Below are 26,513 nucleotides of genomic sequence, written 5' to 3'. Positions count from 1 at the left end.
CACTGGAATTATAACAAATTGCCTATCACAATCTGGTGCTTCACACATATTTTTCATTAGTACCAGAGAATTCCGTATTGCTTAATAGTAACTTCATGAGTACTATTTGATCATATTTTTCAAAGATCTCTGATTTGGTTGAAAACATGAAATTAAGAACAAGATTTTTGGTATCTTTATTTCTTCTGCCAAGAAATGGAAGCAATTGATGTTGTTAATTATTTGAGCTGAAAGATCCTGATTGATATTTATAGTAATAACCTGGTTGTCATTTGAGCTAAACTATTCACCAGGAAGTGTTAACACCCATGAAACACACAGGGCAACAACCCTGAATCTACCCCACCTTCAAAGTAAATCTAAAAACAAGCATTGTTATAGAAAAATAGCTAAAAGTGGTCCTAGAGGGCTGTGAGTGAATGAATGAATGAATGATAAATAATAAAAATTAAGCAAAAGTCTTTCTTCATACACAGGCTAACATAATCACACCTAATAAAAAGGGGCTGTCAGAAAAATTGAAGAAACTGCAATAAATGAACTATACTACTCTAAAATTCTGTTCTAAAAACATAGTAGTCAATTTCTCTTATAATTCTGTGGGTTAGAATCTATTCTATTTAATTATCTGTGTAAAAAAATTAAGAATAAGTAAATGTTCTGGGAATACATGGTTTAAAAATTGCCAGGTACAGGTTTCAGTAGGCTGAGAATGGAGGTAGAAAATAAGAGACAGAGATTTATAAAAGAAAAGTAAACTGCTGAATGGAAGCAATTTCTAACAGGACTGCTGTCCTAATACAAGGCTTAGTATTAAAGTCAGAAACAGAAAAAAAAGGCTCTTATTTTATGTCTGAGTAAATGGGAAAGTAATTGTTTATAAGAATATTTAGGCCAGGCATGGTGGCTCACGCCTGTAATCCCAGCACTTTGGGAGGCTGAGGTGGGCAGATCATGAGGTCAGGAGTTTGAGAATAGCCTGGCCAACATAGTGAAACCCCATCTCTACTAAAAATACAAAAAATTAGCCGGGCATGGTGGCAGGCGCCTGTAATTCCAGCTACTCCGGAGGCTGAGGTGAGAGAATCGCTTGAACCCAGGAGGTGGAGGTTGCAGTGAGCCAAGATCGTGCCACTGCACTACAGCCTGGGTTACAAGAGTGAAACTCCGTCTCAAAAAAGAAAAAAAGAACATTTATAGAAAAACACCATAAAACACCTTAATATCCATCAAGAATTATAAGTTTTTAGTACTAAAAGGGATACCAGAGATTACCCTATGCCTTACTTTAACAAATTCAGAAATTCAGCCCAAATATGTGATAATTTACACAAGTTGAACATATAATCCTACATAATCCTATTGAGAAACTTACATTTTCAACATCATTTTAGAACACAGGAAACACACTCTTCTGACTTAAGTAGCAATAATAAACCATTTCTACAATAAATAGAAGAGATAATGATTTGTAAAAAAGGATAATGAAAAATAAAAAGCTCATTACCCGAGCAGGACTGATGTCAGTGGTGCCAACAGCTACAACACCTTCTTGAGAATTGATAATATTCTTAATCCTCAAATCCAAATCCTGAGCAACTTCCTCTACTGCTTTGTAAAAAGGATCCCTGCTGTCCCGGCCTTTAATCAGCTGCATCTTTATCACCGACAGTATTTGACCCCCTGCAATGCTGAAAGTAGAAATAAGATTGCCTCTATAAAAGTATTGCAAATGACAATATGCTTATAGACTTGAAAATATAATTTTCAGAGTTAATCAACACTTTTCAAAGAATATAGCTTTGATCTTATAAATCAGTTAAAGCATTTAAGAAAAAGATGAGGACCATTAGAAACAAAATTTAAAAGTTTGTCTAAAAGCAAGTAATTTCAATAAGTTTCTTCTTCCTTGATTTGAAAGCTGAAGGGAAATAATTTAGTTATATGTGAAATATAACAGGTTTGGAAGTGGTTGTATACATTCAAAATATTTAAAATACATACCGTTAGATACAACTAAAATAACAAAAACAGTTACCTCTCATTGAATACCTAGACTCTTACATTCATTTAATCTTAAAACCAATTCAGTAAGTTGGTATTATTATCCCTAAATCACAAATGAGAAAATTGAGTCCTATAAAAGTTAAATGGTTTGTCCAAGAACATATGGTGTTCTGTGTGAGGGAAGAGACAAGGAGGAAGTAAACTGATCTGAAAAACATGATATTGCATTCTAATAAGTAAAAGCTTATTATATGGAAGAGGAAACTAAGCAAGTTAGTACTGACCTAAAGCAAACAAGAAACTGGACCAGCTATGGCCAACAGATAAGTATTTTTAAAAACCTGAAATTGATATTTCTTTATACCACACCTAAATCTAAGAGTTTGGGTTGCAGCTTCTGCTCTAAAGGACAAATGTGAGAAACATATAAGAGGAAGGATTCTGGTCCATTTTAAGGAAGAAATGAGGTGTGTCCAAAAGAAGAGGATTCTCTTTTGAAGCCAGGCAATCCTATCCCTAGAGGTATCACTGGAAAGGCTGCACAATGCCAAATGAGAAACTGTTGTAGTCTGACTACAGACCTTGAAGTCAGGCTGCCTGAGCCCATATCACAGCTCTGCCACTTTCAACCTTGGGTATGCTACTGAACTTCTCTTTTGTAGAGGCATAAAGGAAATTATGAAATGAAGTTTTCACTCTTGCTGCCTTATTGCCAGGTTGTATGTTTTACAGAAATGCCAGGTTCCCTAACAAGCTAGAAATATTTAAATAGCTGGTCCAGATAGAAGAGGAAAGTTAGAAGAAAACTGCAGAGAGACTTAGTGTATGATGACAATGTATTTTCCTGATCATCAGACTCATATCCAGCATTTGTTTAAAACATCAACTCCAGATCCCATCCTATGGAATTACAATCTCCAGAGAAGAGCACTGAATGTTTGCATTGTTTTAAAAGTACCACAGGTGATTCTTATGATTAGGCAAGGGTGAGAAAAAAGTCATGAAAAAATCAGCTCCTTGAGAAAGCAATCATATTTTACTAATCTTCGTACTGTCAGTTTATATTTGGCACACAGAAGAGATGATTGACATATGTTTGTTGAATAAATGAATACTATCACATGCAACAATCTAAAGTTTTTAATAGTAAGAGAAATGATATATAGTTTACTATTCATATTATTATCTGCAATACAAAAGTACGTAGGCGGTGTCTACTTACACAATGGCATACTAGATACCCTGAAGAACATATCACTGAATAGACAAAAATCTTCAAGTAGCACCCAATCTCTCCCTTAAAAAGAAACCAACAAGACCTGGCATGGTAAGTTGAAAGCTGTGCATAGTAAGCCAGCAGGATATCATCCTGAGGACAAACGTCTCTAGTAACACTGTGATCAGGATACAAAGCTCGGGGCTAGCAGCAAGGTGGAAGAGGACAAGCAGGGACTTCCACGTTCAGTCTGAACCTTTCAAGGGAGAATAAGCTAGTATGGTTTTTACTAGATTTATTCTATGTATTTTATATTTTTGAAGCTTTTTTTAAAAAAATCCTTCTGTTTAGTAATGATACAGAAATCCAACTGCATTTTGTTTATTGGCCTTGTGTCCAGCAACACTCTTAAACTGTACTGCCAATTGTAATGATTTGCCTTTAGATTCTTGGAGTTTTCTATATAATTAGTCATATTATCATCAAATAGAATTTTATCTTTTCAATTGTTATATCTCCTATTTCTTTTTGTCTTACTACACTGAATTGGACATCTCATGCTATACTGAAAAGAAATTATGACAGCAGGTACTCTTGTCTTATTCTTAAGCAGAACGCTAAAACATTTTAACATTAACTAGGTTTTTATAGAAACACTTTTGTCAAATTAAAGCCCTTATTCTTAGTTTATTTTTACACTGAGGGATTTGCCCTGTAGAGTGGGTACGTGTTTCCTATTTATCTCCCCATGCTGGCCAGTTCCTGGGCTAAAAGCTGGCTTCCCTTCTTGACTTGCCTCTCTGGCTTTCCTCCTTCACCTATTTTTGACCTGTATTTTCATTACATTTGCCTACTTACCAATGCATTTAAGAAGCATTTTTGAAATATACTATCCAACATTATTAATTATTTTCAATGGAAGAATCAATCTGGGGGCCTAGTCTGCCATACTTCTGTAATCAGAAGTCTGAGTAGACCCTAGGAATTCTTTCACATATATGAGGACTTCCTTTTTCAGCTGTGAACTGGATGAAATGTAGCCAAAACGAAAACATAATTAACATTATATGCTTTTCCTGGGAATTAATCTCTAATAGAAAAGAGTTTTGGAAAAGATTCAAATGGTTAATAAAATCTGGAAGTGTCTTAGTGCCAATTATAAGAACAAAAAATATGCTTCAAATGATATTAGGAAAGTCACCTTTGACCTCTTTTTCTCATTCCTTCTACAAGACAAAAATGCTAAATTTTAAAGATGATGTAATTCACTGGCTGAATTGTATTCAGGAAAAAATAAGACTTGTATTTCAGAGACTTGCCAAGGTCAACATTTTGAACCCATGGCAAAATACCCCAAACAGTAGTGCTCTGACTACCCTATTACTATATACTCACTTCTAGAGCCACCATTAGGTTGGCTTCTAATATCTGCTCAGCAACACAGTGGCTTAATTCAAATTCTTGCTTCTAGAGCCTAGAAACTCCAGAAGTTTTAACTAAAATGACATCAGGATATTTATGCTGTTCACTGGCAATACAAAAATGAATAAACTCTCTTTAAGAGCTCACAAGTGATTATGATACAATGAACTACGAAAGTATAGACAAGTTTGAGTGGGGAAGTAGAGAGAAGGAGGAGGTATTCAGGAGTGCTTCCCAGAAGATATATTATGGCGATTCTGGATAAACATTAATAGCAGAATTTAGATGAGAAAGAGGCAAACTGAGCTCCTAACTCTTAACTGCATCACACCAGTGCCCTAGGGCAGAAAGAGAAACCCGAGGCTGCTGATGAAAAGCACAACCGAATCCCCAAGCTTGTACCAAAATAAAGTAACTAGAAGAGAACACCAAGCAATAATACAGGCAAATGATTGGTAATACTTTAATGTAATTACTATCTTCACTTTCCTAAATAAAGTGACTGCTTTTTCCATACCACACTCAAGAATTTAATAACTATTTGTTGAAGTAAATTTCACCTTTAAAAATTAAATGTAATTAAAGGTGCCACATAAAATGTATGAAAAATATTTCTTAAATATTTTAAACAAGAAAAATGTTAACATTAGATTAGACTGAATAATTTCAATGAGATTTAACACTCCATACATGTATATTTAGTCCAATATACATAGTTATGTGCTGTATAATAACATTATGGTCAGCAACAGACCACATATACAATGGTAGTCCCATAATATAATGGAGCTGAAAAATTCCTATCGCCTAGTGATATCACATCGTAGCATCATAGCTCAACATATCACTCACATGTTTGTGGTGATACTTGTGTAAACAAACCTACTGTGCTGCCAATCATATAATAGTATAGTGCATATAGTTTTGTTTAATATGTAATACTTGGTCATTATAATAAATGACTATCTTACTGGTTTATGTATTTACTATACCTTTTATCATTATTTTAGAGTGTACTCCTTCTACTTATTAAGAAAAAAAAAAAAACACTAACTGTGAAATAGCCTCAGGCAGGTCCTTCAGGAGGTATTCCTGAAGAAGGTGTTGTGACTATAGGAGAAGACACCTCCAGGGGTGTTATTGCTCCTGAAGATCTTCCAGTGGGACAAGATGTGGAGGTGGAAGACAGTCATATTGATAATCCCGACCCTGTATAGACCTAGGCTAATGTGTATATTTGTGTCTTAATTTTAAACAAAAAAGTTTAAAAAGAAAAAAAAAAAAAAAATTAAAGAGAGAAAAGCATATAGAATACAGAGAAAAAAATTTGTACAGCTGGACAATGTATTTGTGTTTTAAGCTAAGTGTTATTACAAGAGTCAAAAAGTTTGAAAATTTTAAAAAATTCATAGTCAAAAAAGTTTAAAGTTCATAAAGTTAGAGCAAGCTAAGAATAATTTATTCTTGAAGAAAGAAAAATTTGCTCTGTAAATTTAGTGTGGTCTAGGTTTATAATGTGTATAAAGTCTACAAGAGTTTACGATAATGTTCCAGGCCTTCATATTCACTCACCACTCATCCAGAGCAACTTCAAGTGCTGCAAACTCCAGTCATGGCAAGTACCCTATGCGTATCTATGTTTATCTATGTTTATGTTTTATACTGCATTCTGAACAGGACCTTTTCAATGTTTAGATATGCTTAGCCACACAAATACCATTGTGTTACAATTGTCTACAGTATCTGATACAGTAACAGGCCATACAGGTTTGTAGTCTAGCAGCAACAGCCTATGCCATATAGCCTGTGTGTGTGGCAGGCTATACCATCCAGGTTTGTGTAAGCACAGGCTATGATGTTTGTACAATGATTAAATTGCCTAACAATGCATTTCTCAGAGCATATTTTCGTCGTGGTGCATGACAGTATAATGTAAATGTGCATTCAAAAGTTGTGTGATAAATGTGAAATACAGAATTTTCAACTTCTAAACAACAGGGAACTATTAATTGATATAACTTGAAACATCTCATTTAAGACATCTTTCAGGTGAAAGTACACTATGCATTTTATGGTGTCACCTACTGGCAAAGTGTAGAAATGCAGCCACCTATAGCTAAGATGGCCTCATGGAAAGCTGGCAGTGGGGCGATGAGTGTAAGAATCAATTCTTTTTCTTTATTTCTTCCCAGTCTGTCTATCCCACCCTTCCTTAGACTCAAAGATTACTGTAATTTTTCTATTTTAAAATAAGTAGTATAAACTCTTCCTCAGATACAAGAGCTAAATACATTTTTATCTCTAAGTTTTAAGGTTGAGAGAGACGAGGAGGATAAAGAGGCCAGAGTGAGAGATGGACAGGAGTTAGAGCATAGACAGTTTTGTGTATTATATTGAGGTTCCTGGAGTTTTATCCTGTACCAAATATGGAATCACTGAAAATTTTAATTATGGGAGTAACATTTGCTGTTTCAGAAAAATCACTCTGGCAGCAATGAGGACGATAGGATAGGGCAACTTAAGACTGGAGGCAGAATAGACAACTCGGTGGCATATGAAAAGGTCCAGGCAACAAGGGATGAAAGTCTGAAACAGTAATAGGAAGAGATGAGAAGAAAGAACATAAAATATGTGAAGTAAGAAAAAGTGACAGATCTTACTGAGTGAATGCATTTAGGATATGCCCCAGATTCTTGTTTGGGAGCTGGAGAGAGACAGGCTTCATCACTTCAGGAGGAGAAGCAGTTTTGCAGAGAAAGATGAAAATTTAGTTTAGGACATATGAGTTGCCTGTGAGGCACCATCTTAAAGATAGCTGAGGATATGTTTCTGAAACTCAGGAAAGAGGTTCAAATTTCACTGAAATATAGATTTAGAAGAATTTGCATATATATAGTAGAAGAGGTCAGTGGAAAATAAGAGAATGACCTCTCAGAAGTTATAGGAAAAAAGAGTTTCAGTAGGAAATGACTAAATTTGGAGACTCAAAAGAGACCACAGACTATGACAATTAGAAGATCACAAGTGACCACTGGCAGAATAGCTTCAGTAGAGGGAAAAAGTGAAGGAGTATAAATCAGTCAAGTACAGACAATCAAATAAATATTGACTGTCTATTCTGGCAAAAATTGTGCTAGGGCTAGGGAATATTAGTGAAGAAAACCAATAAACCCTCACTGAGTTTACTGTCTATTGAGAAATATACATTAAATAATTACAAAGAGGGAATCAGAAAAATGGGAAGTATTTTCTTTAAGAATTTGAGCTGTAAATGGAAGGAGAAGGAACTGGAAGAAACAGAGAAGACAGTTTGTTGTTTTTTTCTTATAAGCTTATAGACTGTGGCTAAAGTACTAGTAAAGGGAAAGGTTGAAATTACAAGATAAAATGAATAACTAGTGAAGCAATGTCCGAATGGGTTATCCACTTTCCCACCCACCATGTCTAGTTAACTCCTTCAAGTTCATCCTTCAAAATTAGGCTTAACTGTAACACCCATCCAGATAAGCATTCTTGACACCCTTATCCCTGGCTCCCACAAACCAGGTCAATTGCCCTTTCCTCTGTATACCTTCTATTAATATCTATTATGATATGTATAAGGTATATGTTTTTAGTTTTTAATAATTTTACTTTCTTATTTATAGAACAAACCTATACCTACTACAGAACAAAAATAAATAAACAAATCACCACAAAAAAGAGAACAAAAATTGCTCAAGTGGACTATTCAGACACCGAACTGAAGACATTCACTATTTAGATACTCACTTCCTCAAGACCTTCTCTAGAAGATACTTGTTCATTATAACCACATGGGATATCCAAAATAAACGGCTGCTAAGTTGAAGAAGTCTATTCCCTCACCCTGCATGCCTCTAAAATAAATATCCTTCTACCCTGTTGACCACAACCAGAAATTCCTCCAAAAGGAATGTAATTACAACAAACCATATTGGATAGAACATACACATTTATCTCTGCTCTTTCACAAAACTTCACTAAAATGACAAAAAAGCAAAAAACAAAAAAGTTTCCATCTATGAAGAAAAAGAGAATGAGAGAGGAAACAACAGCTGATGAGAGTAGAGGCATTTCATGAAAGTACAAAAAAATGAAAACAGATGGTTGAGTCATAACTAACTACCCAGAATACAAAAGCTAAAACCTAAGTAACCGCTAAGAGGAACATCAGTAAGAAGTAACCTCAGAAATTAATCAGAAATTGAAGGCAGTACTGAAGCCTATGTAAAGATGGGGTTGAAAACAGAAAAGCTAGTTGACAGTCTCCATAAGGAACATTTATACCCCCATTCTCTCTCTATTCTGAGCAGTTAGGCTAGCGCTTCTCTCCCACCTCAGCATGGGAAGCAGGATTGTTCTAAAGAAACTAAGAGAGGCTCCAGACGCAGGGGCAGCAGGACTAAAAGGAATTGAGTAAGTCTACATACGGAACCAGGAGACTCAGCATCAACCTGGACCTATCTCAAATCCCAGAATATTGCTAGCCAGATTTACAGCTTTCAGAGATTAAAAGATTCCTCTGTGGAAATTTTTGGGAAAGTTCCAAAGAAAAGATTTAAAGTTACTGACATTTGGAGAGTAAGTCCCCAACAAAAGAGCCAACTGGGCAGCATGCTATAAATAAGCCCACTATATAGAGCTACTAATCAGCTCTATAGGGCCTCACTCTTAAATATGAAAGGACAGTTCAGAATCACCACACATTGTGGGAACACCTCTACCACGAAAGAGGGCAAAAGAAAGAAAGTAAAAAACAGAAAAGCATCCAATTTAGATAAAACAAAGACCATTCAGGAAGCAGATAACAATATTTTTACATTAAATATAATAAATAATCTTAGAGAAATAAATGAAACATGACATAAAATCATATACAATCAAATGTGAGACTAACATAAAAATATTTGCTTACCATTTACTTTTTCTGAGAAAGCTACTTGAGCAAAACAAGGGGTTTAACAATTAAAAGTAAAGTCATAAGAGCCAGGAAAGAGGCAGAGACTGTTTCACAAGGTGAGGATGAAGGTTCATGGTTGTCACTCTGACACAGGCCCAGCAAGCAAAAGCAAAGACTGAATAAAGACGACAGGGGACTCTCCAGAAGGAATATCTTCAAGGGCAAAAAACTGCAGATGACTGTAGTATTTGACTTTAACAAAATATATCTATATTGCCTTACCAAAAAATTTTTTTAAATTAAATATATGATGTTTCAATAGAAATGGCCCCCAATATATTATCTGGAAGTTCAGAAGATGTCACTTATTTTGTCTCTAAGTTATTTTCAAAATCCTCTTCCAAATTTACTTCTTTGTAATGGATATCCATATGAGAAAATAGAATGCAATTCAGAATAAAACCCTGAAAAAAATCCTTCTTAGAATCTTAGAATGGAATGAAGTTTCATAGAACAAGATATAGTCATTAACAGAATGGATGACAGGGTCAGAACTGACTGTGTTCAGATCCCTACTCTGCTACTAATATAACTTAGGGCAAGTTACTTGATCCCTATGTTTTAGTTTCTTCACCTCTAAATTAGGGATAGTAATAGTACCTATCAAGTCAGGTTGTTGTAATGATCAAAGGATAATCTGAGTAAAGAACTTAGCACAATGTCTGACATATAACAAGTGTTCAATAAATATCAGCTATTTTTATTATGTTTATTTATGTTACAGGATACCAACCAAATTGACAATGATCCACCATGATTGCTAGCAAATACAATCCACTTCTGCCCCCAAAACTTACTCACCACTTATTACACCAATATTATAAATGGGGGTCTATCAGATTTTTAAAAATCTCTTACCTCTAATATCATATAAAAACAAATCCCAGCTGAACCAAAGACTTGCACATAAGAAAATGAAAAATAACAGAAAATAGAATAGGGATTTCATATCTTTCTTAATTTTCTTACTCATTCTTGATATCAGTTTCCTTTACGGCTAAATACATATACAGAAATTATCTGTTTGCTCATTTCCAGTCCTCAAAAATCTATTTCATCAGATAAAAATAAATGCTAACTCTCTTCTCTAATCAATTTAGTATGGACATGACTTTTGACTTTGGCAAAAACTCAGAATCACAGGCAGAAATTTAGGAAGTAAGGTCATATGATCGTAATTTATTCATCCAGATTTTGTTTCTTCTCCCCACCGTTTGGTCTGATGCTTGGTCATTTCAATATCTCTTATTTCTACCCAATTCTATAAAGTTTTAAAGATAGATTAATAACATATTTGTAATATATCAAAAGTCATTACCTTGGGTTTGGTATTTCTCCAAGAATCTCATCTAATTTGTCAATGAAATTAATAAAATTAGACAATCCCTTTACATGTGTCCTTAAAGGATCTGATGGTGGTGGTGCATAACCTTTCCCTCCAAGCTCTATTGTCCTAATAAATGACGTGGCCACCTATGAATTAAAACAAATGGGTAAGTTATGTCCAGTGATTTATTAAATTAAAACTGTAATTTACTTCATAAAGCTAAGTAAATCTATATAATTCTGGGTATACAGTTAAAAGGGAAGCACACTTTATGGCTCATGACACACGTTCAGTCAGAAGCAAATAACCAAAGAAACAAATGCCATGCAGAATTCATGCTATCAAGTGTGGTAGCAATGACACCCAGCTGCAGATCGAGACAGAGGAGCTGAGTTAGAGGACAAATTAAGAGCTAAAGTATATTAATTAGAATGTATTATTGACTATAAATAACTCATTTATGAATATATTCTAATATAGTTGACTACTAGCTTTGAAACTGTTATATGGAACAAGGGAATTTTTACTGTCAACTGATCTGTTGTGTTAAACAGATGAATTGGTTGGGCAATTTAACACTTCCAAACCTCAGCCTCTCTATTTGTAAAATAAAAATATAGATTAGATAATCACTAAGTTCCATCCAGCTTTCCCATCCTGGGATCATGTATAGTTCAAAAGGCTTGTCCTTACAATGATAAAAATACATATGTGATAGCTGTACATAAGAGTGTTTCAATCAAAGATGAAATGTTCCAAGGTACATTTTAAGAAAGACAAATCCTGTGAAATGTCAGTAATTTAGGGGAAAGTTCCACGGTCAAATAAATTAGGAAACAACACATTAAATAACAAGCTTAATTTGCTACAAGCAGATTTCTTTATGGCAGGACTTCTCAGAGCTCTTATATACAATCATGGATTATGTATAATGAATAAGGGTATATACTACTTCTAAACATTTTGCCCTTGGAAACATTTATTCAAAGAACATTTAACAGAAACGTTTTGACATTGGAAACATTTATTCACAGAGAATTTATCAGGGCCAGCACTATACAGAACATATGTAAGGAAACACTGCTTTAGAGAAATTCTCCTTTACCAAACTTGAAGGATATGGTAAAAAATTAAAATACCACGGATTTTCAAATACAGAGGTAGAACATAAGTTAACCACTTAAAAGCTGTTTCATCCTAGTTACAAGCATATTAGGATACATGGATCCACTGTGCAAGGAGTCTTAATTTTGAACATGTCACACATTCATACCAAAAAGATAGACATTTGTTTCTCTCGAGCAGCATGTTTCAAATCAGTGAAGGCTTCTCTTCCTAGTCCTCTATCAGGAATATTGAGAATATGAGCCACAGCCAGGTCATTCTTTGAATTTACTAGCAGGTTTAAATATGAAAAGATAATTTTCCTTGCTAGCAGCTGCACCTGTGCAATAAAATATTCAGTTAATTTCTTTATTGCAATTCTTCTAAATCCATAATCTTTTTCATATGCAGTAAATATGTATATAATCATTCAATCACAATACCTCACTTAACTCTTTAGAAAAAGAGAACTGCCATATAAAAACAAGTTGGACAATCAGTAAACTCCATCTCTCCCCAAATTCTTGACTAACTACCAAATTTGGCAGGCAGAGGGGAGACCTACAAAAATGCAGCTAAAAAAAAGCAGCAAAGGAAGACACAAGAACAGATATCAGCAATTGCATACCAACATAGAATGGAGACAGAGTATTAAGTTGGAATTCAGGCAAGTCAGTTGCCCACTAGCACAAAAACACAATATTTCTCAGAAGAACATAAAGGAATCCAGAGTTGTTATAAAATATAACCTATAATATCCAGTTTTCATCCAAAAATCAATAAATGAAGAAAAAAGGTGTGACCCCCTACTCCGGGTAAAAAGTAGTCAATAGAAATTGCCACCAAGAAGACCTAGATGCCGAGTTTAGCAGAAAAACATCAAGGCAGTTATTATGAATTATGTTCAAGATATTAAAAGGAAATATGTTCAATGAATTAAAAGAATATCTGTTATCAACAAATTAACAGAGGGAATGTCAACAGAAAAGTGGACAAAATAAATTCTGGAAATGAAAAGTACAATAAATAAAACAGAATTTGCTTGATGGGTTCAACAGCAACTTGGAGAGAGTAGAAGAAAGTACTGGTGAACTTATAGACAAACCAATAGCTATTACCAAATCTGAAAAACGAAAGAGAATAGCAACAAAAAAAGAAGAAAGAACCAAAGGGACGTATGAGACAATTTAAGAAGTCAAACATACATGTAATTGGAATCCCTGAAGAGAAGTGAAAAGGGTAGAAAAAATATATGAAGAAATTTTGTCTGAAAGCATCCCAAATTTAGTAGAAAACATTAATTTATAGATCCAATAAGCTATATAAGTAGGAAAACCAAACAAAATGTATACAAACTCTGACAGCCAAAAGTAAGAAAAAATCTTGAGTGCAGCCAGCACAAAATGACACATTACCTAGAGAGGAACAATAATAAGGTTAACAAATCATCCAGAATTATGTAGGCCAGATGATATTGGAACAGTGTATTAAACATGCTGAGAAGCAATCTAAATTACTATACGATTACAATAATTAAAACAGAGTAGTATTTACAAAAGAACACTCAGCTCAATGGAACAGAATAGGGTGCAGAAATAGACCAACACAAATAGAGCAATCTGATTTTTCACAAATGTGCAAAAGGAGCAATGAAGAAAAGACAGTCTTTTCAATAATTGGTGTTGGAGCAATTGGTCATCCATATGCAAAACACATGAACTTCAACTTAAACTTCACACCTTTTATAAAAGTAAACTCAAAGTGGATCATAAGTCTATAAATGTACAATATAAACTATTAAACTTTTAAAAGACAATGTAATAGAAATTATTCATGACCTGGAATAAGGCAGAGTTCTTACGTAAGACACCAGAAGCACAATCAGAAAAGGGAAAAAAAAAAAAAAAAAAGAAAAATTGGATTTCATCAAAATCAAATTCCTTTTTTTTTTTTTTTTTTTTTTTGGAAACAGAATCTTGCTGTTAGTCTGGAATACAGTGGCACAATCAGGGCACACTGCAACTTCAACCTCCCAGGCTTAAGTGACCCTCCTGCTTCAGCCTCCCTAGTAGCTAGGATTACAGGCATGTGCTACCGCAAGCAGCTAAATGTTTTTATTTTTTGTAGAGACAAGGTCCCACTATGTTGCCCAGGTTGGTGTTCAACTCCTGGGCTCCAGTGATCCTTCCGCCTCGACCTCCCAAAGTGCTGGGAATACAGGCGTGAGCCACCATGAGCAGCTCAAAATTAAATTCCTTGCATGGAATTTTCTTCCTATTTTTGCCTTCTCAACTACTTCCATCCCACCTTCTGCTCTAGAACCCTGTTTGTTTCTAATTCTTAAATGTTGTTCCCAAACTGTCCACTTGAAATCATCTTCTTGCCTACTCCTTCAGATAACAGACTCACAAACTCTAAACTCGATTCCTACCCAAGACACACGAAATTCAAAAATCCTTCAGTAATTTCAGTCACAACTAATGTCCCAGGAATTTATCTGCAAATGCTAAGAAAATATTTCCCTTATTAAAACTAAAATTTCATCATATTCAGTCTAATCACATTTTAAATTTTTGAAGCATCAAAGAAACTAAAAAAGGCAGTAATAAAAAATTACAAATCCTTAGCAAGTCTCTTAAATAATTATTAAGCATATTCATCTTAAAAGAAATTCAAAAGATAATATATTTTGACTATTTAAATTTCCATGTAAAAAACGATTCTTGAAACGTAGGAGGCAGTCAGGGTCAATTTAAAAGAAAAACTTCACTGGACAGGAAAGCGTTGCTTTAAATATGGACTTGAGATAGAATTGAAGCAAAATTAACTACAAGAAAACAAAGTTTAAAGATTAACCATGAGAAAGATTTTTCCTTGCATATTAAATATACTAGTTCAACGTTACCATTTCAGAGATGCTCCCTGATTCCCCAGTCTAAAGTAGACATTCATGTATTCTCTTTCCAGCCATCCTGTGATAACTCTGCATACCACCCTATTATAATTCTCTGCATAGGTGTTAACACTTCCTGATACTTTCCTTTTTAATATTTTTTTATGGAGACAATATTTCACTCTGTTTTCCAGGCTAATCTTGAACTCCTGTGCTCAAGTGATCCTCCTGCCTTGACCTCCCAAAGTGCTGGGATTACAGGCACGAGCCACTGTGCCTAGCCACTTTCTGGTAACGTTTCTTAATCCTCCTATTACTTTATGAGTTCCATGAGAGCAAATCATGTGTCCTTAGATGCTAACGGAATGACTCGCATTATAGTAGGTAACTAATCTATTTTTGTTCTCAATGAGTTTTCATTTAATGAAACTCAATAGGTTCTCAATGAGTTTTCAGTGATGAAAGAAAAATCAATATATAAATTTGTCCTTTTAAAAATTTCAAAATTAAAAATCTATTAAGAAAAACTTACCTGAGGCTGGGTGTGTTGGCTCACACCTGTAATCCCACCACAGGGACGCCAAGGCAGGTGGACCACTTGAGGCCAAGAGTTCAAGACCCGCCTGGCCAACACAGCGAAACCCTGTCTCTACTAAAAATACAAAATATTAGCTGGACGTGGTGGCACACACCTGTAATCCCAGCTACTTGGGAGGCTGTGGCACAAGAATCACTTGAACCTGGGAGGTGGAGGTTGCAGTGAGCCAAGATAGTGCTACTGCACTCCAGTCTGGGTGACAGAATGAGACTGCTTCCAAAGGGGGAAAAAAAAAAAAAACTTACCTGGGATAAAATAAATGCTTATATTTCTTATTACGGTGCCTTACAAAGAAAGGTATTCTAAGGCACAACCAAATAAAAATAAGCTTTAAAGTTTCTCCTAAAATTTTATAGAATAAGGTATAATACAGTTTTCTGATTATATTTCTTTCTTTTTTAAATTTATTTTTATTTTTTTTAATTTTGAGACGGTGTTTTGCTCTTGTTGCCCAGGCTGGAATGCAATGACACGATCTCGGCTCACCGCAACCTCAGCCTCCCAAGTTCAAGTGATTCTCCTGCCTCAGCCTCCCAAATAGCTGGGATTACAGGCATGTGCCACCACACCTGGCTAATTTTGTACTTTTAGTAGAGACAGGGTTTCTCCATGTTGGTCAGGCTGGTCTCGAACTCCCAACCTCAGGTGATCTGCCTGCCTTAGCCTCCCAAAATGCTGGGATTATAGGCACGAGCCACTGTGACCAGCCTCTGCTCATATTTCAAATGTCCTTTCATCTTTGTTTTCACAGTAAATCACAATACTTCTATTATACAAGTCTATAATATGAGTTTCCATTTTAACTTCACAGTGCAATAGTCTGTCTAAAACACAATTCTTTTTATTCCTTTGACATTTGGGAAGAATAACACAATTTACCAAAAATCAAAGCAGAGAAAAAGTGATATTCACACTGTAATCAGAAACTTTCCCTAAATTTAACTTAATGCAATCTCTATGTCACTGTGCTTCTGCTGTTCAAAAATAACAAGAACTTAACAAATATGTATATACCTGATCCTAATTGGGTACAAAACCAGGGCTTAAGCTCTCACATCTACAAGTTGCTCCTTAAGGTTAGCAAATTTTGTCCTTCTGATCTGTGATGTTAGGCAAACTTAAGGGAAAAACATCTTGGAGTCCTCACAGTTAGAGTGTTTCGTTTAACTCATGGCTGCAATTGGAAATCTATCCCTATCATTATGGTCAGATAACATGGTTGTTATGGTTTCCTTGCTCTTGTATTTACAAGTGAGTTTTAAAGAGGCTCCCTGGAAAAGCAGTCCACATAAGTACAGTTATGATGTCCAAGAGCAAGGGCCTAAATTGAAAAAATCCACAAGATTGAAGCCTTTACCAAGACACCAAAAATAAGGATACTGTTCTGTTTATTTGTTTAATAAACTGATTCTATCCATACCACAAAGTATTTGCAATGTTTGTTTAGAAGTTGGTCAATTTTATTTAAGCTTTCTGACAATTCCAAGTTTCTTTTCCTATCTCTTCTTACTGAGAGAAAGGCAGATATTCAACCTCAGTTTGAAGAAAGTCAGTTCTTCTAAGTTGAGAAGATTAACAATTTACACAGGGTCTTTTTTTAACTTTTGTTTGCCAATGCATAACTGGTTATATATACTGACAAAAAAAAAAAAAAGTTGGACAAAAACTAAGATATTCAGATTTTTTTTTAAACTGATGGTTTTCTTTTTTTTGGACTTTATTCTATTATTCCCTTCATTACTTCAGAATTTTAAAAGCAATGGTTTAGTACCTTAGGAAAAATAAAATGAAGTAAAATAAAATAAGGAAACAAAAATATTGTTTCTCAAATTCAATCCATTCACCTACTTGAAGACTCTGGTGTTCTATTAGTAAACACATTTGATGGTCAAAATATATCTTTGCAAGACTGCAGCCCAAAAATTCACATTAAGATTTTAATTAGAAATACATTGGCTTTTGGCTGGATGCGGTGGCTCACGCCTGTCATCTCAGCCTTTGGGAGGCCGAGGTGGGTGGACCATGAGGTCAGGAGTTCAAGACCAGCCTGGCCAACATGGTGAAACCCCATCTGTACTAAAAATACAAAATTAGCTGGGCGTGGTGGCACGTGCCTGTAATCCCAGCTATTCAGGAGACTAAGGCAGGAGAATTGCTTGAACCCAGGACGTGGAGGTTGCAGTGAACTGAGATCGCGCCACTGCACTCCAGGCTGGGCAATGGAGTGATGCTCTGTCTCGGAGGGGAAAAAAGAAATACATTGACTTCCAAAAAGACCTTGTAAAAAGAAAAATTAGAAACTGCAAGTAACAGAAGCATGGCTAGGAAGATGGCTGACAATTTAATACTTCTCAGAAAATCAAATCCATTAGTTGAACTAGTAGATAAAATTCTATTAGAAAATACAATCCAAGAAAGCAAAAGAGAGAAATTAGAGAATTAACACAATGAAACTATCAGTGTTGTTTAAATCAGGAAACTACATGCTTGTAATCTTTAGTCACAGATATCCCTTTAAACTTTATAAGTTGAAGTTCCAAAAGTTTCTTTTCATACATACAAATTAGTTCATTCCTCTTTAAAAATACAGATATAACAACTATAATTTCCTCCCTATAGCACATACAGGATAGATCTTTAGCATATACAAGAGATCTTTAAGTGATCTACCCTCTTGATATACGAATGCACCACTTAAGTGCCGCTGAGAAAAGATCAGGCAATTTGGCAATCACTTTGTCAAGATTTGGGCATTGAGGGAAAAGAGAGGAAATGTAAGTGAAAAGTTAATTTCAAGCAAGAGAAATCTAAAAGGAAATAGGTCTGGGCAGGTGGGCTGGGATATTTTCTTGTACCAGAAAAGAGGAAAATGCTCGAAAAGTCTACTAGAGCATATAAAAAAGACAGAAAAACCTGCTCGAAGCAGCTTCCTCTATTTTAGCATCAAAGATTAATGTGTAACTCATTTTACACTGAATAAATTCATGAATCCATATAATAGATACACAAAAGGGAGTACCATAAAAGAATAAATATCTAATTTACTTATATTATATATAACTATTACACTAACCCCTAAATTGGTAGAGAATTAAGGAGTTACCCTGAGATTTTTAGAGAAGGGTACTTCATCTCATTTGATAAGATAAAGTTTTACTGAGAAATGGCAATTAATTAATGTAAAGACATAACAGAATTAGAAGCTCACTATTCTATAGACACTATAGAAATAACTGATTCAAGCAGGGATCATCAATGCTTAAAACCATTAGATAAAAGGTTACTGGGAAACAGGATATTTATACAGTGCCAAAGTGTCACCTCACAGATCTTTGCTGACAGCAAAGGGAAAACTACATCTTTATACTGGAGAGACCTGGAAATTTAGGATAACCTGAGTTTGCTCCCCAATACGACAAAAAATGAAATACTCTGCATCAGTTAAGAAGTATTTCTTAGGAAATGCTAAACCAAAATATAAGCAAGATTTTAGATGTCACTTCCAGTTTATTGGAAATACAGCAAATAGAGAAACAAGTTAAATAATACCACAAGGAATTAATCAGAAATTTTTTTTAAAAAAAGATTACGGGAATTCTTCTAGAGTAAAAGAGTCTAAGGAGACATAAAACCATTTTGGGGACAAATGGAGAAATTTAAATATGGAAGTTAGTAAATGATATTTGAAAATACTTGTTAAAGTTTTCTTATTTATTATAATTATATTGCAGTTATGTCATTATTTTTAGGAAATGTATGCTAAGGAATTTTATGGATCCACATGTCAGCAACTTACTTTCAAATATGACAGAAAAAATATCAGATGCACATATAAAACACTTCATTAAATCTAGGAAGGAGACATACAGGTATTTGAGGGCACTGCTAAAATACATATTTTATGTGCAATCTATTTAACATGGGACACATAGAAGAATCTACCTCAGCAATGTTTGTCAAAAAATGAAGGCGATTCACCAAATGTTTTAACTTATTGGAGCAGGTGATTTTGGAAGTAAATGTATTCTAGACCTTTTATATATCGTATTTCTAAAATATGTTGGCTGGGCACAGTGGCTCATGCCTATAATCCCAGCACTTTAAGAGACAGAGGCAGGCAGATCACCTGAGGTCAGGGGTTCAAAGTCAGCCTGGCCAACATGGTAAAACCTGGTCTCTACTAAAAATACAAAAATCAGCCAGGCGTGGTGGCACACGCTTGTAATCCTAGCTACTTGGGAGGCTGAGGTGGAAGGATCGCTTGAACTCAGGAGGCAGAGGTTTCAGTGAGCGGAGATCATGCCACTGCACTTCAGCCTGGGCAACACAGTGAGCCTCTGCCTCAAAAAAGTAATAATAATCAAAATAAATAAAATAAAAATAACTAAAATATGTTGAATATAATTTTACTTTTTTCAATACTCTTAAATTCTCATCTTGTCAATGTGATTTTATTAATTACAGAAACTTTGCCAGGAGTTAAACCCTGTGAAATATTTAAGAAGGTTTATTCTCAGCCAAATATGAGTGATCATGGTGTTACCGGCAGTCCTTGTTCTTAGAGCTCCCAAGATGGTGGTGGGTGCTTCCAAGGTGGCGACAAGCCTCTTGTTTTCTGATCTGGGGTTCTTGGCCTCACAGATTCCAAGGAATGGAATCTTGGGCCACGCAGTGAGTGTTATAGCTCTATTAGAAGCCATGGGTCACGGAAGAGAACCGTGGAACCCTGTGACTAGTGTTCAGCTCAATCGGATTGAACCTGGGTACTTAGCCATGCAGGAACAATGGCAAGCCTTTAGCCCAATCGGTGCCTCGCTAGATCAGGAGCACAGTGGACATCCTGCCAGATCCGGAGAGGTGGAAGTCAGCAGCAGGTCTGCAACAGTGGTGAACAGCAGTTGTGGATGGCGAGCAAAAGCTCAGCTCGAGCCATAACAAACATGGACCACAAGAGTGTGCAGTTGCAAGATTTAACAGAGTGAATACAGAGCTCCCATAAAATGGGAGGGGACCCAAAGGGGTTGCCGTTCCCTGCTCGAATGCCTGGGTTTATATTCCCATCTTGGTCCCTCCCGCTGTGCTCTCAGGCTATAGATGATTGGCTATTTCTTTACCTCCTGTTTTAGCCTAATTAGCATTTTAGTGAGCTCTCTTTACTACCTGATTGGTCGAGTGTGAGCTAAGTTGCAAACCACGTGTTTAAAGGTCGATGTGGTCACCTTCCCAGCTGGGCTTAGGAATTCTTAGTCGGCCTAGGAAATCCAGCTAGTCCTGTCTCTCAGTGGTCCGAGGTGCAGTCTCAAGAGATCTTGAGAACATGTGCCCAAGGTGGTTGGGTTATAGCTTGATTATATATGTTTTTTTGTTTTTCGTTTTTATTTTTGAGATGGAGTCTTGCTCTGTCCCCCAGGCTGGAGTGCAGTGGTGCGATCTCAGCTCACTGTAACCTCCACCTCCCTGGTGCAAGCAATTCCCCTGCCTCAGCCTCCTGAGTAGCTGGGGTAATATATGTTTTAGAGAGACATAAGACATCAATCGGTACATGTGAGGTAAACATTGGTTCAGCCTGGAAAGGTGGGACAGCTTGAAATGGGCTTACAGGTCATAGGTAGATTCAAAGATTTTCTGGTTGGCAAGCAATTGGTTGAAAGAATTATTATCTAAAGACCTGGAATCAGTAGAAAGGAGTCTCTGGTTTAAGATATGGGATTGTGAAGACCAAGGTTCTTATTATGTAGATGAAGTCTCATAGATGGCCACCCTTAGAAACAACAGATGGCAAATGCTTCCTATTTAGACCTTTAAAAGGTGCTAGACTCTCAGTTATCTCTTCAGGATTTGGAGGGCCTGGAAGAGGAAAGATTTAGTTACATTAATAAAGATCCTTTACAAACGCAAATTTTCCTCCACAAAAGACAGCTTTGTAGGACCATTTCAAAATATGGCAAAGAAATGTATTTTGGGGTAAAATATTTTTATTTCCTTCTCTATCTGTCATGTGATATTATGCCAGAGTCAGGTTGGAAAGTAAACCACATTATAGACGGTTAAATAAAACCCAACTGATGAGATGTTACAGTTTAGAAGGTATACTCCCCAGGCCCCTTAAATAGGAATTTGGGCAAGAGAGAAAAAAGGTCATAGTTTTGTCCCCATTTTCATAAGTACTACTACTATGGTTAGTGTGGTTACCACATATGATTAGGTACCCAGCATAGTGTTCAGCTGAAGGTAAATTATATTAAACCAAACTTGTATGTGGCACTACTTTTTGGTGGTTTATACAACAAACCCTATCATCCAAACTCCTGATATATGAGTTGTACTACAGCAAAGGGTATACACCAGATTTTTCAGTTGAGCACATTCTCCCAAGGATCAATGATCTAAAAGAGTAAATGTGAAGTTTATCAGAGATTCAAAGAACTTTGACAAACTGGACCTTCAATTACTTTCCTGATACTTTGAATGATACCTATTTTTACTCAATGCCTGTTACCTTGGCCCCAAATCATAAAGACTCTTTTTTCACATTCTCACCAGCCTCCAATGTATTATGCTTTGTGAATACAGTTTTAAACAAATTAAAGATTTGTTAAAAAAATTTTTACAAAGCATTAGTAACTTTAAGGTACCACCAAATTCAGTGATTTGAAAGGGATTATAGTCTGCTTGAACTTACTCACAGTTTATCAGTACCTTTTCATTATCCTGGTTGTATTTACTCGTTGGTGATGTTGGTATAGAAAGATCAGTTTCATCACCTACTGCATACTGTTTGCCAGACAGAAAATCCAGTAGTTGACTCTGTAGAAAATATAGGGTATTACTAATAAAATGCTGACTATAAAAATTACTTCACATAAAGCTCTACTCAGTGTCATTGACATTTCAGTCCAGAGTATTACCTGACAATTGTTAGCAATCATTAAGTATACATATAATTAAACTTCATAATGTAACTGTCCATGGGTTCTTCCTGTCTGCTATACAAATAAAGATCACATAACTGCAGTAAAGAAAAAGTTTAGGGTCAGGTACCGTGGCTCACACCTGTAATCCTACCACTCTGTGAGGCCAAAGCAGGTGGATTGCTTGAGTCAAGGTGTTCAAGACCAGCCTGGGCAACATGATAAAACTCTGTCTCTGCAAAAAAAGCAAAAATTTAGCTGGGCATGATGGCGTGTGCCTGTAGTCCCAGCTGCTTGAGAGGTTGAGGTGGCAGGATTACTTGAGCCCGGGAAGGCTGCAGTGAGTTGTGACTGCACCACTGCCCTCCAACCTGGGTGCTAGAGTGAGACCCTGTATCAAAAAAAGAGTTTAATAGGCACAAGGCTGGCCATGCCACGTGGGAGATAGAGTTAGTATTCAAACCAATCTCATCCAAAGTTCATAGGTTAGGGGGTTTTCAAAGGCAGTTTGGAAGAAGGGATGGGGGTAGCTAGGCTTGCTGCTGATTGGTTTGGGCAGAGAGGAAATAGGGGATCAAAGCTGTTGTCCTTCATGCTGAATTGCTTCTGGGTTGGTCCAGGTGGAGCCATGGATGTCAGAAATGCAAAAAACCTGAAAAGATATCTCAAAAGGCCAACCTATCATAATGGTGTTATCTGCTTTTGTTTCAGCTAAGGAAAATATGTCTTATAACAAATATATCTATATCAAATTATGTACTTAATTATAGCCTCATGGATCTGCTTCTGTTTAACCCCTGTTTTTTCTTTTTTTCTTTTTTTTTACTGTTCTCCTACTTGGAAAATTACTAAGTACTTCATGATTTCTTTATCTAATATTTTTCTTTGTGCTTTAAGTATTTACTGTGCTTAATTTTCAAGAGACTAATTTTGGTCTGAATTGGTCTACCATGTTGGGAACTTTTTAATTGTCATGAAAATGATTTGTTTTTAATAAATATCAGATGACATTACTCTGAAGTATTTATTTCAGTGTTACGCAATTACAAAGGAAAAAGTCCACTTTTTTATACTTTCATGTTGTATTTGAAAAATAAATTTCTCTCATTTTTATCTGATAATTTTATAACCAGATAATAACTGTCACAGGAAAACAGTGAACAATTTGAATTGTCAGCTTATACAGGAGGAACTAGAACTAGCCCATAAAATTTACAAATGTTTAAACATACTACACAGTAAATAAATTCTTACCACATATGTAGAACATCAACAGATGAAATTTACAGTAACCCAGTAACTGCAACTACCAGCCTGCATCTCATCCCTTTTGTGATTAATTTCATCATTACATCTCTGCTGGAAACCTTAAAAGAAATGTGGGTGCTCCCAGGGAGAACTGGAACCTTGATCTGGAATACTTTCCACCCATCCTGCAGTTTGAGAGTAATCTTTACACCTGTCTCTTAAAACAGAAGATCCTAGATGGACTTAGACTATATTATGCCCTGCGTTTTTCAATGCAGTCTGAATTTTCGAACAGGGGCTGCCCTTTTTTATTCCACTCTAGCAACAAGCTTTCATCTGCATTCCTGAGAAGAGCCAGCACCTGCCCAACATCTGGGAAGAGGAGCAGGGAGGCAGCAGAGCAAGGGATGCAGTTGGAAATAGAGCATTCTTTGTTTTTTAGGAATAAAAAGGAAAGCTTTTTGATAAAGTAGGGGATGCAAATATTTACAAAAATAAAATCTAGCTCTGTATTTGGTAACCATGTGCCCACAAAAAAAAGGCATTTCTCTGACATGCCTGGACTTCAGAGGCTTGCTGCTGGTTTTATATTAAACTGAAGCTCCTTGGGTCCCTGGTTCCTTCTTCTCAGCTTGGACAGTGAGTTGGTGCCAGGTGGCTTCTTCAATGTTCTGAAGCAGGTGGCTTTCCTACTGTCTCAATTGCCGCATGGCAGCCGCCAGCTTCTTCAGGTTTCTTCTGGACTGTGATGGGAATCCCAGGCAATCCCAAGTTTAGAGACCAGCTCCATGTTCAGAGGGATTCTCCCTTCTGTTGCTCCTGGGTCAATAAGGCTGACACTGGTGGATCTTCCCCAGGAGCCAAGAGATCTGGCCTGGACAGCAGCAAGCTTCCTCTTTCCAAAAGTGGCTGTATAGTTGACCCCTGCCAGGTAGATCAGAAGGTCCAAAAAAGTGTGCAGGCATCGGGGACCCACTTGCAAGACCCCATTCACTGATGTTGATGCATCTCCCAGCAGTTGCAGTCTCCAACTAAGGACCATTTCTGCAGAGGTGTTAACGTTTTATGAGCTTTCTCAAGGGTGGCCTTCTCATCACGAAAGAAGTTCAAGGTAAAAACCTACACCTTTGGCTGCATTCTCCCCTGGGTGGTTGCAACACCCTCTGCCACCCCCCCATCCCAGAGAGCCCAGCATCATGAAGCACCCACGGCACCCCCACCCAGACCCAGGCCCACGCAGGTGCGCTACCTTCTTCTTTTTTGTCACATCCGTAGTTTTATGTTGAGGTGCTATTCTTGAATTTTCCCAAGTACCTAACATTTATATGTATTCAAGTTGCTGTCATTCCCCTGTAGTAGCTCTGTTCTGTTAGGCATGTGTGTTGTCAGTGAACTCATCCTTCTCTGGCTGCTGGAAACCCTTAAATCATGTGTTGTTTTCTTCATTAGCTTTTTGGGACTCAGATCTGACTGCTGAGGTAGCTTAAGTGGTGACAGTTCTACAAGTAATAGAAGTTGAAATGCTATCTATACTTACAGAGCAGCAGTGGACAAAAAAACAGGCTACCAGTCACCTGCTGAGGCTAAGGAAGAGTCTTGTGTTCTCCTAAGCTTCACCAACAAGAAGTGAGCCCATCTATTCAGCTACTTCTTGGCTTGAGGGTCAGGGAATATGAGTGTACCCACAGAGGTCATTTGCTGACCTTCCCCCAAAAGACGTTCCACAGATCTCTAAGGCTAAGCTCTTGTCAGGATCAACCATTTCTGCTCCTCACCCCAGGTCTCTGATCCTGTCTTCCAGATACTTGTTCAGTTCATCAGAAAGCAAGCCCTGTATCAAATCTCTCTACTTAGACTCCAGTTACAATCTAAGGCCTTATATGCTCCGAGATGCCCATGGGCCCTGAATCCATTTTCCTTAGAAGAGGAATCATAAGTAGGGAGTGAAGAGGGCACTGTTTAAGTGACCACATTCCCAAAATTGCCCTGACTTAGCTTTATCTTAATTCCTCATAATCCCTACCTTACTTCAGCTACAAATATGAAACAAAGAAACTTCATCAGGATTATGAAAATTCAGGATCATGACATTCAAAACTGTTTGGAATATTCTAATATGTATCTTTAAAGAGACTTTTAGCATAAATTGGGATTATATCTAGTATATTTTTGAGAAATCAATCTAAGGATATATTTTCCTGTCTACTTTTTCCCCACACTGGAAATTTCCCTAGAACAAACAATAGTATCAGAGATTGAGTTGTTGATCTTCCAGGGTTAAAATGCAGAACATTTTCTACTTCATCTACTACTATCTTAGCAGCTTCAATTTTACTCCTGGTGACATGATGACATTTGGAGACAGTCTCCCACATAGACAACCTCGAACTCATACCCTGATATATATCATACTATAACTTAACCCACTCAAATGAGGAAACTTATTAGAGGACTTAGACAAGGGCAAGGAATAGAAGGAAAACAATGAGTCCAAAGACCTCAGGTAGATTTTACTATCACTGGTTTTTAAGATCTTTGTTGTTCCTGCAATCCAATACTGATATATGATTAAGCCTCTCTAAATTGACTATGTGAAAAATAGACAAAAATCATCTCTGTAAGCAAGCAAATAAGATATAGCTAAGGAAGAATTTTAAAAACTATCTTTACAAGTATCCTTACCACAGTGTAGTTGTACACGTGTGTGGATATGTTTTGGGGAAGTTGTAACAAGGCAGAGGTTTTCGTGATAGTTCAATGAGGCAAAGACAGCAAGCTGCCTGCCAATATCCATTCTCCCTTTCTT

At 36.3% G+C, this 26,513-nt stretch overlaps 1 protein-coding gene across 1 annotated transcript in view; it reads right to left on the bottom strand.

Annotated features, from left to right (window-relative positions):
• PARPBP (PARP1 binding protein) overlaps positions 1-26,513 on the bottom strand; it is a 66,382-nt gene that overhangs the window by 19,293 nt on the left and 20,576 nt on the right. Inside the window, exons 4-7 of the mRNA XM_011973205.1 lie at positions 22,248-22,355; positions 12,227-12,397; positions 10,945-11,099; positions 1,508-1,691 (exon numbers count right to left, since the gene is read on the bottom strand). Coding sequence (XP_011828595.1) covers positions 1,508-1,691; positions 10,945-11,099; positions 12,227-12,397; positions 22,248-22,355 — 618 coding nt within the window. The remainder of the gene's footprint in view (positions 1-1,507; positions 1,692-10,944; positions 11,100-12,226; positions 12,398-22,247; positions 22,356-26,513) is intronic.

The sequence above is a fragment of the Mandrillus leucophaeus genome, unplaced genomic scaffold, assembly GCF_000951045.1.
Source record: "Mandrillus leucophaeus isolate KB7577 unplaced genomic scaffold, Mleu.le_1.0 Scaffold1353, whole genome shotgun sequence".
In the NCBI taxonomy this organism is placed as follows: Eukaryota; Metazoa; Chordata; class Mammalia; order Primates; family Cercopithecidae; genus Mandrillus; species Mandrillus leucophaeus.
Note: the sequence above shows the minus strand (reverse complement) of the source record. Positions and strands in the feature narration are given on the sequence as shown.